The sequence below is a fragment of the Etheostoma spectabile genome, chromosome 20 (assembly GCF_008692095.1).
Source record: "Etheostoma spectabile isolate EspeVRDwgs_2016 chromosome 20, UIUC_Espe_1.0, whole genome shotgun sequence".
In the NCBI taxonomy this organism is placed as follows: Eukaryota; Metazoa; Chordata; class Actinopteri; order Perciformes; family Percidae; genus Etheostoma; species Etheostoma spectabile.
In genome coordinates this window covers 2,899,735-2,914,211 of record NC_045752.1, presented here as the reverse complement: position 1 = coordinate 2,914,211, position 14,477 = coordinate 2,899,735, and the positions used below count along the sequence as shown (strand labels likewise).

The 14,477-nt window shown below is 39.8% G+C and overlaps 2 protein-coding genes across 5 annotated transcripts in view; one reads left to right on the top strand and one right to left on the bottom strand.

Moving 5' to 3' along the window:
- Positions 1-1,145, bottom strand: part of ttbk2a (tau tubulin kinase 2a) — a 22,571-nt gene extending 21,426 nt beyond the window's left edge. For 2 of the 4 annotated variants that reach the window (XM_032501092.1, XM_032501094.1), the window contains exon 1: positions 732-1,144. The gene's annotated coding sequence lies outside the window, so the exon portion shown is untranslated. Of the gene's footprint in view, positions 1-731 lie in introns of all 4 variants that reach the window. The other 2 variants (XM_032501093.1, XM_032501096.1) reach the window with 2 other exon arrangements.
- A 1,888-nt stretch (positions 1,146-3,033) lies between these two features.
- On the top strand, positions 3,034-13,547 carry tmem62 (transmembrane protein 62). The gene is given in 15 exon segments (XM_032501097.1): positions 3,034-3,618; positions 3,621-3,739; positions 4,103-4,214; positions 4,468-4,605; positions 5,098-5,143; positions 5,895-6,036; positions 6,409-6,533; positions 6,750-6,872; positions 7,451-7,606; positions 8,344-8,503; positions 9,495-9,693; positions 10,046-10,141; positions 10,285-10,403; positions 11,399-11,570; positions 11,573-13,547. Coding segments are annotated over 15 exon segments (1,932 nt in total). The 5' UTR covers positions 3,034-3,539; the 3' UTR covers positions 11,719-13,547.
- Positions 13,548-14,477: the final 930 nt, after the last annotated feature.

Sequence of the window (14,477 nt, the reverse complement as noted above, 5' to 3'; positions counted from 1 at the left end):
AAGACCGGGAGACTTGTCGAGCTGCTGCTGGATGAAATAAGTGTCTGGTCAACTGTGTGCCGGTCAAGCCCTGGAGAGGAGCCAGCAGGGGAAGGCCCTCCAGCACAGCATGGATGCAACTGATCCAGTCTGAAGAAACAGTAAAGGATGAGTGTGTGTGTGTGTGTGTGTGTGTATGGCATAACGGCTCTACTGAAGCCATCAAGAATGCACTCACCTAAAGAGCAGTACTCCGTTTGGGTTACTGCTTTAATGAACGGTGCCTCAAATCCTTCATTTTAAGAGTAATTTGTGCAAAACAGAAGCAAAAACACAAACCTCTGGTAATTTGTTTCTAATGGGATGTGACAGGGAGCAAGCTGCAGCAATGTCCCAACACATTTGTCAAGCCAGCTGGCAGTCTCCAGAAATCAAACCACCAACCTCCCTGCAGTGGACGGGCTGACTGACTGCCTGGCTTTGCTGTGGAGAGCTGTTGCATAGCGAGCTGGTTGCCACAGCAGATTTACTCAGGCGCGTCCACGCACATTGCCCGTCCACACAGGCCACGCAACCTCATCTCGCCTGGCGTGTGGGAGGTTGGACTGTAAACTCTGACAACACGCAGAATAACATAGGCAACACATGCAGCGGCACGCGACAACGATTTGGGTGTTTAGGGGTGGTAGAAAAGGGGCGAAACCGAGGAAGAAGAAGCATAGCACGGCCTCTTGATTTCTGAATCCTCTTACCTCGGGTCTTTTGCTGCCAATCCTTGATCCAAAGAAGAGCCGGGTGTGGTTACCAAATATCCTCTACGTTCGGAGGCGGCGGGAACGACAATGAGCGGAATCCCATAGCGAGCAAACCGTCCATGAAAAAAAGGTGGCAGCGGTGGTTAGAAATGAACGAGCGGAGGGTGAAATATGTCTGAGTATGGTCGTCCCTTTTCTCCTTCTGCCTGTCACCTCAGCATCTCTATCGGTCGCTGCGGATCCGTGACGTGACGAGTCTCTGTGATGATCATCAGGTAGGGGGGGCGGATCGATCAAATATCGACAGTATCGATGCCAACGCTGTATTGGTATTTGATCGATACAACTGTATGAATCGATATTTAATTAGAATCTCTCCTCTACGTCACTATACTTTGCTGTGTTTCCACCTTCCTGAGCAAAACGCTGCTTTCACATCTGGCCCACATTGCTCATCCTCCCCTCCTGTCCTCTGCTGTGATCGTTGTTTCGTCACGTGACTCACTGACACAACGCGCAGAGGAGCAGCGACTGCTGCTGTTCATTCTACAGTGCCTAATAACTAATAATTTGTGCACTTCAATACATTAATAAAAAAATATGCCTAAAGAATGATCATTCATTCACCTCAGAAATAATGAAATGGCTCTCCCGTACACAAAAGTATTTTGTAAGTAAAAAGTATCGTACGGTATCGGCAATACGGACCCTATATGTATTGGTATCGGATCGATACCAAATTTTGCAGTATCGCCAACCACTAATCATCAGCCTTCCTGCGCGCGCGACCCCGATTCTATCGCCCCTCGCAACAAGCTCGGGCGCGCGTGCCGGGGTCTTTAAAAGCTCTTTCGAGGCAACAGTCGAGGCGCGCGCTGTACACAATTACAGATTTGTGTCTTATTGTGTACAGCTTTCACATGTTGTCGAGTATTATACTATATAAACGTCGTGCAACAAAACCCCCAATGTTTTAGATATCCAATTAAGAGAAAAAACTAAAAACAAAGAAGTAATCTCAGTTGTGTTGGAGGATAGCCTACATGTTTGGAACACGGCCACTGAGGAAAAAAAGACACTTTTCGCAAAGACCACTGGGAGGCGACAATAAGTCAAAGATGACGTATGTAAGTGATGGTTATAGTTATTATAGCGATTTAAGAAATAATACCCCTCTTTCCAGTGTACACTTTCTATTCCTCAGTCAATTTCAACATTTTAAACAAAACAAACGCTTAGCCTGTTTTAACTGTGGGTGTTCAAATTGTTTCAACTTGGTCCAGTTTTGCAAAATGTACTAAATAGTAACAGTCTGACCACTTTCCCATTAGCACCAATAAATTGACATGACATTGACATTAATGGCTGAAATATGTTCAAAACCACAAAGCTAACAAAAATGTGTCTATTTTCCATTTGATAAAAAGCAGTGTCTGACAGAGGTCTATAATGAGAATCAGCTTTATTGTTAAGTTGGCTATGTGTCACACATAAGTAATTTGACTCTGTTTTTGTTGTTGCTCTCAATGTACTTACACCGAAACAGACATACAGCTAAAAAAAACAAGGACAACAAAGCTCGACATGGTAAACATAAACATTTGACTATGATGTACCATAGACTGTATATACAGTCTGTGATATGTACATATATAAATATAATACATACGTATATAAAAAAGTATCTATATATATTTTAAAAACATCAACACAATGCAATTTGTAAACAGTAGGACATTAGTGCAATGGTACAGAGTATGCTAGAATAAATATGGAATGATTAATGTGTGTACAGTGTGTAGAGCATGCTTAGATATATACATATTGATATGACAAGTTCTTTGGAAGATTGTTTCAGATACATGGGGTATATAAATTATGTGCTGCAACTCCATATTGCTAACATTAATTGGAAATACTTTGCACATAATAGTGCCACATTATGTAATACACTGACTGAACGTTAATGCACAGAGGTAATATTGTGTATTATTATCAGTCAGGTGCTGATTGAGTTTGCATAGATTAAAATGAAATAAACAGTACATGGAATATATATGTGATTTCATGTGATGGTAAGCAGAAGAACAAAGATAAACAAATGTGCTTATTGAGCAATGTGAGATCATTTTAATTAAATATATTCAAAAACATTCTAAAAAATATATAGGCTATTAATTAATCCAGACATCAAATTCTTATCATTAAAAAACACAAATTACTTAGAAAAGTGGGAGCTCTTTCTCCACACTCCTCGGTGACGTTTCCACATTGCATCCAACCAGTCGCGAGTATTTTTTCCCCCAAGATGGCAAAGGGCTCTGGTCCTGCCTTACTCTGCCTCTGATTGGCTTACCCTAACATTCTTACCTTTAACCCTAACCAATACCACTCCTCTTGACTAAACCTAACCAACCCAACCAACGAAGGCAACATGCACGAGCCAATCAGAGGGAGAGTAGAGTGGGTATGCCTTCGCTGTCCTAGGAAAAAGAATTGGCCAACCGGTAAGTGTACTGTGTTGGTAGCTGGTAGGTTGCTAGCTAACCTGCCGTGCCACCGCCTCTGAAGGCAGCCGAGCCGAGCCGTGAATGAAGCCCGCACCTCAATGTATCTCCCGTGGCCGCGATGGCAGCGACAGAAACGGTCAGAGTCTGAGACCTTAGCTATGTAGCTAACTAGTTCATACTATCTGTAGTTAATGTTAGTCGGATTCGTGTCCTTAGCTATTTCCACCAGTAGCTAGCTTTTTTCATTCCGGGACACACGGCGGCAGCTAGCCCACTCTCTCGCCACTACAGGAGGATGCTGAAGCTGTTCGGTGCACTGGTTATCCTCGGACTGGCACTGGCGTGCATCACCTCCTGGGTGCTGGACAGCTATGACACGCTTGGCACCCGAAACGGAGCGTTCAGCACCCGACTGTCCGTGATGGGGAGGAACCTAAGGGGAGTTCTCCACCATTTCCCGGCGGCGAGTTGAGCAATATATTCTGGTTTATACAGGTAGGCTTTATTTCAACTCGCTAGCCAGCTTTGTTCTTTTTTGGTCATTTACCACAAAAGGAATGATGAATTCCAAATTCAATCAATATCTCAATTTTTACATTTAACATGAATGTAGAATACCTACCTTTGGCTTTGCAGTGTTGTCATGTAGGAAGCTAGTTGTCCAGTAAACTCTCTCTGAATGATTGGCAGAAAGAGGTCACTAGCCAGAGAAGTGTGTCATTTTAAAGTAATAAGGTGGTTAAGCAACACAGTAAGTGTGTTTTACAACTCTCATATTGAATAAAAAGGCAGATTTAAGACCCTTTTTAGTTTTTTTTATAAATCTATCCCTGATTCAGTTTTTTTGTCTGATTCAAGGTGTCCGACATTCACATTAGCCGATTTCATGACCCAAGACGTATTCCAGATTTTGAAAGCTTCTGCACTGACACAATTGAAGTGATTAAGCCAGTTCTAGTGCTTGCAACAGGTACAGTAATCCCCCATCTTTAACTAAAGCTATTATTATGTATGGTATGTTGTATGACTGGTATGTATGTGTGTGTGTGTGTGTGTGTTGTGTGTGTGTGTGAGTGATAAACTATGTTTTTTTAATTTCAGCAGATACTGTATGTGTCCAAGACATTTCCAATGAAGGCAATCTTATCTTAAAGTTACCGGGAAAGTCTTGTAACTGGCTGTCGCCATGTTGTTTCTCAGATGTATCTTTTCCACCTCCACAGGGGATCTGACAGATGCTAAAACAGAGAGTAAGGTGGGTTCCCTCCAGCATGAGGTGGAGTGGCAGGCCTACCACAACATCCTGAAGAGGTCACGTGTGATGGAGCGTACTAGGTGGATAGACATTCGTGGAAATCATGGTGATTAACCACAGCACTTTGTTATCTCAATGCTCTCGTTATGCTCAGTGGTTCAATGGAAACATCCCAAAGTACAATTATCAATTATCTGAAGAATCCATTAACTGTGGTTCACTTTTCCCTCTGTTATTGGATTGCAAGCTATTAGATGCAAAAGAAATTATCTTTAATTTGTAACTGTCAAAAAAAAAAAAAGAAGAATGCTAGTGTTTGGATCAAGAGTTCCTCTGGCCGCTATACTGCTCTTATTGATTGGAGTTGTGTATCCATTGTGTGTCAGTTGTCAGTTTATCTAGTTCCATGGCAACAACATATATTTTGTTTGATATCTTGCAGAAACATTAGCAAACATTAGCAAATCGGATCTGTTGTTCCTTTGAGAATTTCTCCATTAGACATTCTGCTCCTTAGTAGTACATTTTAATGCTGTGGACTTGCCTTTTGTAGTTTATATTCTTCCAAATCTCACCATCATTTCATTTCTTCTGACAGATGCCTTCAATATTATTTCATTGGACAGCGTCAACAATTATTACCGGTCAGTATTCAAAGTTTACCACTACAGTAAATGGCTGATTTACATCCAGTCACAGTCTTCTGCATGTCTTATACTGTAACAGCAGGCTGAGTGTGATGTCGATCAGAGCACACAGTAAACTTCAAAGCCTCAGAAACATGAGTCGTTGCAGACCTATTTGTTGGAAATAAACCAAGCTGTCTGAACTTCCTGAGGACTAAAATAGAAGCAGAATCTGCAAGAACAGAGACTGACTATCTTTTATTTTGGCACAAATTATGTTTTATGTGACATTGCGGCTTCTGTTAATGCTGACTGATCTTTTATCTCTTTAAGATTCTTAATGTTGTGGTCATCCTCTGCCAGACAATGTCTGTCTCCTATGCAAGCCTAATTTATTTCAAATGCATCAAATTATCTCAGGACTCTATAGGATTGGAGCGGCTGGCTCCATCCCAGACCACTGTATCTTAGATAGATAGATAGATAGATAGATGATAGATAGATAGGGTAGATAGATATTGATCCCAAAAAATGGGCAATTACAGTGTTACAGCAGCAAAATGTCAGTCCCCCAGCACAGGATATCCATGAAATACTAGGCTACAATATACATGACATACAATATACATGACATAATAATAGGATAGATTACAAGAAAATGTGTTTAAAACATATAGTAAATATATACAACTTTGGAATACAAAATGTACAACTGCTTAAATAGTAACTAGTAATCTTGTTGACCACGTTGAATTTGTTCATTCCCTAGGAAATACTCGGCCAATCAGAAAGTAGGCTCTTTCCACTATGTTCACAAAACTCCCTTTGGCAACTACTCCTTTGTCTGTGCGGATGCCACTCTGACTCCAGGACCCAAGAGGCCGTACAATTTCTTTGGTATTCTCAACCAGGTACAACTGTCGAGTACCTTCTCTTGACAAAACATAAACATTCGTTGAATATTGTGGCAAACTTCAGAAAGCAGAGAAATGTTGAATTCTGCAAGCACTCATTCTTTTATTACACCTGAAGATTAGAGAAGACAATTGATTGACCATTGAAGAAGCATAACAACATGTGTTTATTTAAGAAATGGGCAAAGAGAAGGTTGTACAAAGAATACAGATTCCTCATACAACAGTGCTGTAAATGTGAATTTACTGAAAGGAAGACATGGTCCACAATCCTTTTTCTGTGTTTAAATGAATAAATAAAGCACTCATGCACAGTGGATAATGGTTAATATATAGTCTTTATATATATTTTTTCTCTTTATATGACAGACTCAAATGGACTTGCTGGACACGTTCAGAGCTGAGAGTCTGAAAAGCAACCAGTCGATCTGGTTTGGCCACTACACCACCTCCACTGTCGTCTCCCCGTCTCCAGGAGTTCGGGACATGATGAGGTAAGAAAAAGCTGTTTCTGTTAGAACAGGGTGTGTAAATACAAACTAGACATTTATAACACAATCTCAGAATGATGAACCCAAAGGTTAGCAGCGTTTGACCGGCAGTCAATCCGTCATTTTGCATTTTCAGGAATATTCAAAATATGTATTTTTGCATATTATGACAAAGTTACTATTATTACAGTTACTGACAGTTGGACCTCTTGTGTTTAGATCTGCAGTTGCATATCTGTGCGGCCACCTGCACACACTGGGCGGCCTGATGCCCGTCCTCCACAGCCGACATCCCCAAGGCACCCTGGAGCTGGAGCTGGGTGACTGGATGGACAACCGCAGGTATGGAAAACAAAAAAGGGCCTTGGAAGGTATTAAAAGGTCTTGAATTCAATTTACAAAAGTCTAAAAGATTTGCCCTCAGTGGCCACAGGCAGTAATCTGTAGTTGCAAAAAAAAAAAAACATGTACCCCGTTGCGGGCTGTCAGGAGATTAAAAGATAAGATAAAACAATAGTGGATTATGCACGTAGAAAGTTGTTGAATCCTTTTTTTTATCGAGTTTCAGTCAGAACCCAACCAAAAGGTCACTGCTGCTTGCTATAGTAGCTAGGAAGCTCATCGACTCCTAATGGGCAAGTGTCAATTTTAGCAATAATTTAAATTTAATTAAATTAATTAATAATTTTTAATGACGCTGTTTAATTGGGTCCAGGTTGCCCTAATTTAATCAATTCTATCAGCAGGAATTATTGTTGGGAAGACCTGAAAACAGTGTCATAATAATAAATCTTCCTAAACTATATTGTCCATGGTTTTCCATTTTATTTTCATATTGTGAAACAGGCATGAAAAGGTTTGGAAAGTCTAAGTTTAGCTTGGTGAATCTTGCAGAAACGCGGTCTCACATCTGTCTCCAGGTACAGGGTTCTGGCCTTTGACCACGACCTGCTGAGCTTCTCCGACCTGAGGTTTGAGCAGTGGCCTGCCGTGCTCATCACCAACCCCAAGGACGCGCAGTATCTGCATCCCGGTGTGGAGCCGCTGGCTCGAATACGAAGATCAACACACATCAGGTGTCTGTTCTGTGTGTGTGTCGAACCATGAAGCCCTCACTGGCTCTACTACACATGTTTCCACAACAAACATGTAACAGAGCATCTGCCCTTGTTACGTAATATACCCAGCTTGCAGTGTGGGTTATTACATCACCGTTAAAGAAACTGTAGTTACCTCTGCCCAGGAGGTTTTGGTTTTGTTACTAGGAGTATTGTATATGTCAAAATCTGGTGACAGTCTTCGATGCCATTTGGTAAACAGTTAGGTCACGGCCCAGGGAACAAGTTAGTAAGTTCATCTTTTAAATGCACTTTAAATGAAAATAACAAGTCTGTGCACCCAAATTGTCATTCAATGTATCATGGTGGATATCTGGATGCAGATTTTTTCAAGTAACACATTTGCAACATTGGCAGAGGTTCATCATAAAGTGTTTTTCACTAGGCGACAAGTAAGAATAGAAATGGAAATGTATTCATTTGAAACAGGGACGATGCACAGACAAACATTAAACTTGTAATACAAGAGAATATGTCTTGAGCCAGGTTTTAGCAGCAATTGATAATTCCACCTGTAGTCCCTGGGCATGTGTGACAATTAAATAATTAACAATTTTAAAAAGAAATTTAACAGGACTATAGATGATGTGGCGCCCATAGTAATTAAAAGCAAGCAGTCTAGAAAAGTAAACAGCATGATAACACAGCCTGTACCTATTTTTCAATATTAACTGTCTGTTAATTGTTCTCAATAGGATCTTGGCCTTCTCCGAGGCCCCAATCAAAGCGGTGCATGTAAGCGTAGATGGGAAACCTCTGGGGAAAGGCCACGCAGCTGGAGGGCCTCTCTATGTTCTGCTGTGGGATCCATCTCTCTACCTCACTGGACTGCACACCATCAGCGTTAAAGTGGAGGTCAGTACAAGGGCTGCACAATAAATCATTTTTTTTATTGTTATGGCGATATTAACTGGCGCAATAAACACATCCTGAAAGGCTGCGACATTTCTCAAAAGACAGTCCTGAGTTAGCTGAAAGGATAAAAATCCTCTTTAACCCTCTTGTTGTCCTCAGGTAAATTTGACCCCTTCTAAAAATGTCTATATCAGAAATATGGCATTATTTTTAACCATATTACCACAAAAAAGGATGGATTCCATGCAACACTCTTTTCTGATCACTTTCATTGTATTTTGGGTGAAAATTGATATTATTTTATATCAGTATCCTGACCACACACATCCATTCAACATATGTTCCTCTGATCTTAACTATAAATCAAAATAATTCATAATTTCTGCTTCATTAACTCAAATTTTAGGTGTAATTCTATAAAAATAATGAGGGTTATTGACCATGGATTCCAAAAAGGAGTGTAAAACTAGTGGTAGTAAGGTTGTGGTAGTTAAGTTTAAAAAAATGCGGTGAAAATGTAAAATGTCAAAAAAAGGGTAAAAAAAAAAAAGTGTTAATCTTTTTGACCCGGAAGGATAAAACAAGGGTTAAAATGTAATTGTGTTCAATAAAATAACATTGGAAGGTTTTGTTTTTTTAATTTATCAAGCAATTTTCTGAATATTAGAATACTGAAAGCAGCAGAACTGAGCAGTCTTTAATATCTGTTTATTTAACGCCATATTCAACAACGTTATCGCATTTTGCCTATTTTCTTCATTTTATTTTGCCCTTAGTCAGTACAGCATTCATTTATCTTCCACCTATAGACTTTTACATACTTCATAGGTCTTGATTAAATTCGGGAGGTTTGTTAGCTTTGAGTTGAATTAGGATTTAGTTGATGTAGACTGGCTGTCTATGTGGACTTTCTCATAGAACGTCTATGTTTTATGAGACTTACAGAGTTAACAACTATCTCCTTTCTTATCTTTTTGTGTGTGCGTGTCAGGACTCGGCAGGCCGATCGTCAGTGCGGGAGCAGCACTTCACTCTGGAGGACGACCTGACTCCCAGCTTTGGTTTTGTGCAGTCCTTCGTCCTCCTCACAGACCACTACATCCTGGCCCGAGTGGCCTTCATTTTTATCACGCTGCTGAACGTCGGGGTGCTGCTGGCCTTCAGATTCCTGCGTGTTCCATCTGGAAGAGGTTAACTGTCACTTAATACCATTCATAGAAATACATCATCACGTGTGCATGCGTGTGTCTGTGTGTGTTGAAAGGGTGTGTCAGATGTTTGTTAGGTGACCGTTTTTTTAGTTTTTTTTTTTTTAATGTTATCTGTTGATTGTTGGAGCAGGCGATGCAAGAAAATATTCTGTGTGAACAGACAATAAAGAACAGACTATAATACACTGGGACATAGGAACGTGTAATAAAGTTCTATCTTATCTTAACATGTAGACTAAATGTTAGTGTATCATGTTAATAAATATAGGCTTAAGTAATTGACAATTGTTCTTGTATATTCATACATTTTTGTTTTGTCTACCATTGCCAGGACTGATTTTTCAAGCCTGTATGTCCCTCCATCTGGTCAGCACAATGGACACCTTCTACTACTCTCTGCTACTGTTTAACCTGTGTACAGCCTTAGGTGGGTCAACTGCTTTGTCTCATTCCCTCTCTGTCTGGCACTTGATATAGTTCTTTAAAAATGCTGCTTTGCTTCACAAGCTTTCCTTGTAACCTTGCATCTGTTCCTGTATAAATAACTCCTGGCTGTGTGGCTTCCCTCAGGTCCGTGGTTCATAGGAGAGCTGATAGATGGCCATAGCGGTGCCTGCTTCGCCTTTGGGGTGTTTGTCGATGGACACTTCCTGGAGGGCAGTCTCACTTATGTTATTGGAGTCGTTCAAGTAAGTAAACCAATTTCATTCAGCACTTCTACATCTCTGTAATGTGTGTACATTAGCAAAAGGTCATGTGACTACTTGTATGTGAAAGGGTTGGCTCATAGTGATGAACTCACAGAGGATTATTACCCGGCTTAGCTCTACACAGCTTTAAAGTGATTTGTTTTGGTTTTTTGGCCCATAATATTACTGTTTTTGGTTAAGTCTCACCGCTCTCATAGTGTTTTCTGCCACAGCAGGCAGGCTACTGGCAGGCTATTTTTTTATTTACAAAAACCTTTAAAACCAACATCCATGCTATCTGCCCAGAACCGAATGGCAGACATGCATTTAGAGACGAGCTGGTGAACACAGTGCAGCATTTACCAGCTAAAGAGGCAGATATTTTCATCAGGAGTTGGTAGAGACCAAAAACAGAGCTAAAAGAGAGTGAATATTAAACAATAATTCATTTCATCAGGTGAAACACAACCCCAAATAAGTGTAAAAGCATGTAAACAAAGAAAAGAATTCCCTTACATGTGGCTCTCTGTAGTTGAATATAATATATAATATTCTTTTATATGAGGTTGAAGGTTGAATGCGCATGTATTAGAATTTGTAAATGTAATGTCAAAGTGGTAATATGTCAGTGTTGTGTTCACAGCTTGTTTCCGCTGCCCCCAAGTGACCAAAAAATGAGTTCACTTTTTCAGTTTCTGACATATTGATCATGGAATAAATTCAATTCTTTTAGCTTTTTCTTGTAAAATGCAGAGTACTTAACTCTTTAGCCTATAAAAATACTTTTGTATGAGCTGCTTTTAAGTCATATTTACTCAAACCTGTGATGAGAGCACACAGGTAAATAGTTATTTATTTTCAGGGGTCACAAGACATACAGGTTGTGAACCAACTTGCACTTATCATGGTCTGTCGCCTTGCTGTATTAGTACTTCCTCGTACAGTAATAATCAAGAACTAATCACATCTAACTGGACTCATTTCCTCTCTGCCAGCTACTATTCTTCAACATGCCCCTCACCTGTTATCTCTGCTGGTGCCTCCATCACCGTTGCCGCGGCAACACCTTCCGATCCCACTTCCTGGGGCCGGGGTGCCGCTGGCGGACTCTGGCAGTTCACCTCTTAATGCTGCTGCTGCTCACCTGGCAGGTTCACTCCTGCTACTTCTCTTTGAGACCTACGGCCTTGTGGCATTTTTCCTGTCTCCAGTCCGCACATGGGCGTTAGGGCTCAGTCTGCTATTGGTCTACCGCGCCTGGACAGGCCCCGCCCCTCTCGTTCGCAACAACAGAAAGAGCGTCTCTCCCTCTTGACAGTAATTGCACTGTGCCGCCACTATTTCCATCAAGTCTGACTCAGATATATTCTGCTGTCTCTACCCCCCCGCCCCTCCTTTCTTTATCTCCTACTTCCAAAAGCCAATTCTCAGTACATCACTCAATATCCTGTTTAATTATAGTATTGTTTACTTAATATGCATGTTATTGTAAAGCACCGGTTAGCACATTTCTGGCCATATTCATAGCAATGTTTGCAGTGTAAAAAAACACCTTGGATACATTGGTGGTTAAAAAAGCCTATTTAAGAGGACTGGTTCAATGTGTGCCCCAGTTAACAGTATATTCTGCTGTGATTTAAGCTGACTCGTTTACTTGAGCATTAGCACTATTTGGTGTGTTCCCCAGGCCGAATGCCACTTCACCACTGCCAAAGGATGAATAAGCAAGATTTCACCTTTTATTCTTCCCTCTGAAAATCGTTTTCATTCACTAATATAGGCTGGATGTGCCAAACCCATCCTCATGTTTACCTTCCGACACAAACTAGGTGGATAAGAAAGCTTAATTTTGTATACTGTAAGCTTTCCTATTTCCCCCGTGGCTGACAGAGTGTGGTAGTGACAATAACTCTGGTGAAAATAACCTAGGTAATGCAAGCTAAACAATCAAATTTTCAAGTTTATTCGTCACAATTACAGGAAATCCAATTAGGGAAATTACAGATTAATCAAATACTGTAGTTGATCTACAAGTGTTTTTTATTCAAATGAATTCCTGCCACTTAAAAATTGTCTCAATAGTCGCATTGATTAGTTATATCAAAAACTTAAATGCCAGTTGCCACCAAAACACAACAACAAGTTGGCGTGACTCTTCGTGCTCCTTCAAACGTGACTACAGAAGCAGCTGTTTGTTTCTCAGGAATGTGAGCACTTTAACAAAAGGCTGGTCCCAGTAGTATTTCAGGACAATGTTTGTATACTCCATAGTAGCTCAGTGAACTAAATCATGTTAAACAATCGAGATGTGTGGCGGCTAAAAAACAAAATGAATGTGTTATAGATGTGAAATAAGATGAACCAGTTTGCTGTTTTAATTTATTCTTTCTGATTTTATTGAGTGGTTTCTTTTTATATTCCCTCCATGTTATATACACACAGGAAATGGGCATTTCTTGCATTGGACTGCTCTGTGTGTAAAAAAAAAGGTCTGTCTGTATTGTTCTAATTTCCTTTTTTGTGAAGGTGTGAGAGCAGTAAACTGTGTTTGTTGCATCATTTAATCCTTTTCTAGGCAGTAGTATTAGGTGCCTGGATTCCACAAGAACAAACTGGTCTTAAAACAAAAAGGGTGAAAAACACATTTATAAAGTATTTAATGGAACCAATGTTCCAACAGAGTTAAATCCCGTTTGTTTTTTAAGCCATGCACCGATAAAGAATAATTGCTCAGTGCGGTAATAAGACATGCAGTTTAATATTAGAACAGCTGCTAGACACTGAGAAAACTAAATTATGTGCACTCTTAATGGAAATGTTTCAACTTTTCCTCCCCCTTCTCTGCAGAAACAAGTATTTTTGTACAGGAGCACTACCAAATGTATAATTCCAGCATAAAGATGGATATTAAAAATGGATGGACTGACTTAGTACCTCTCACAAGCTATGTAATCTTTCCACAAGGAGGCAGAATTGTGTTGCATTTCACTCCCAGCCTTTGAATCATGCATGGATTTGTTTTTTGTTTTTGTTTTTGCAGAAAAGCACCAAAACCATATCTTAATTAGACAATTGTGATAGTGTATTAATGCTCACTGAATATGTATGAATCTGGGTGTGATGGTTCTGTACTGATTCTGTCAAATCAGTGTACAGAAAGTGGAGAGAAACAGACATCAACCCCACCACCATTGTCTCTGAGAAGTATTATATACGGCAGTTGATACTTGTACTGGTGTTCACTTATTGACCTGTTCTGCATCCCCTCCTATGTTCAAACACTAAAGTGTATGAATGAAAAGATCATGATTTTACACCGGCCACATATTTTTCGTGTGACTACTGAAATTGGAGCCAACCACAATTTTATTTTATTAATGGTTTATAGTGCTGTGGAATAAAAATGTTCATTCATGAAACTAAAGCATGTTGTCTCCATGTATATTCACATTATACTACCAGCACAGTTTGGTATCTGAAGCACTTAGTTAAAAGCTGTGCAAATAAATTATTACTAATGCACATTAACATCTTTAGTTAAAACAGTTTAAAAATACATTAAATCAGATCTACATAATGTCGAGGATAATACAATACAGTCCAGTTTTCTTCATAAAATTAAGCCATCCATAATGTTAATTGTGTTTATGTTGTATTCTGCTGGCGTCACTGTAACTCTTGCACTTTTTTTGTAGCTAAAGCACTTTGGCTAGCAAGCTGCAAAGTAAGCCTGCTAAAATATCTTTCATTTAGTTTAACATAATGAGAGACAATAAATAACATTTACACAGTAAAGTTCGAAGTTGTATTTCCATTGTGGTCCAGGAGACATGACAATAATGCTATGAAGATAGAAGCTACTTCCAAATAGTTTTTGCAAGCTAACTTTTGTTATAGCTTGCTAGCCTTTGCTGCGTGTTTATTTAGATACACGGACTTTGCTGAATGTCATCACCCCCCCTTTCATTTTTTTCAGCTGTCCTGTCAATAAAGGCCTAAAAATGCCCCAAAAAATAATCTTAAAAAAAGACAATGATGCTAAAGCAATATGCAATAAATGGATGATTAACATTA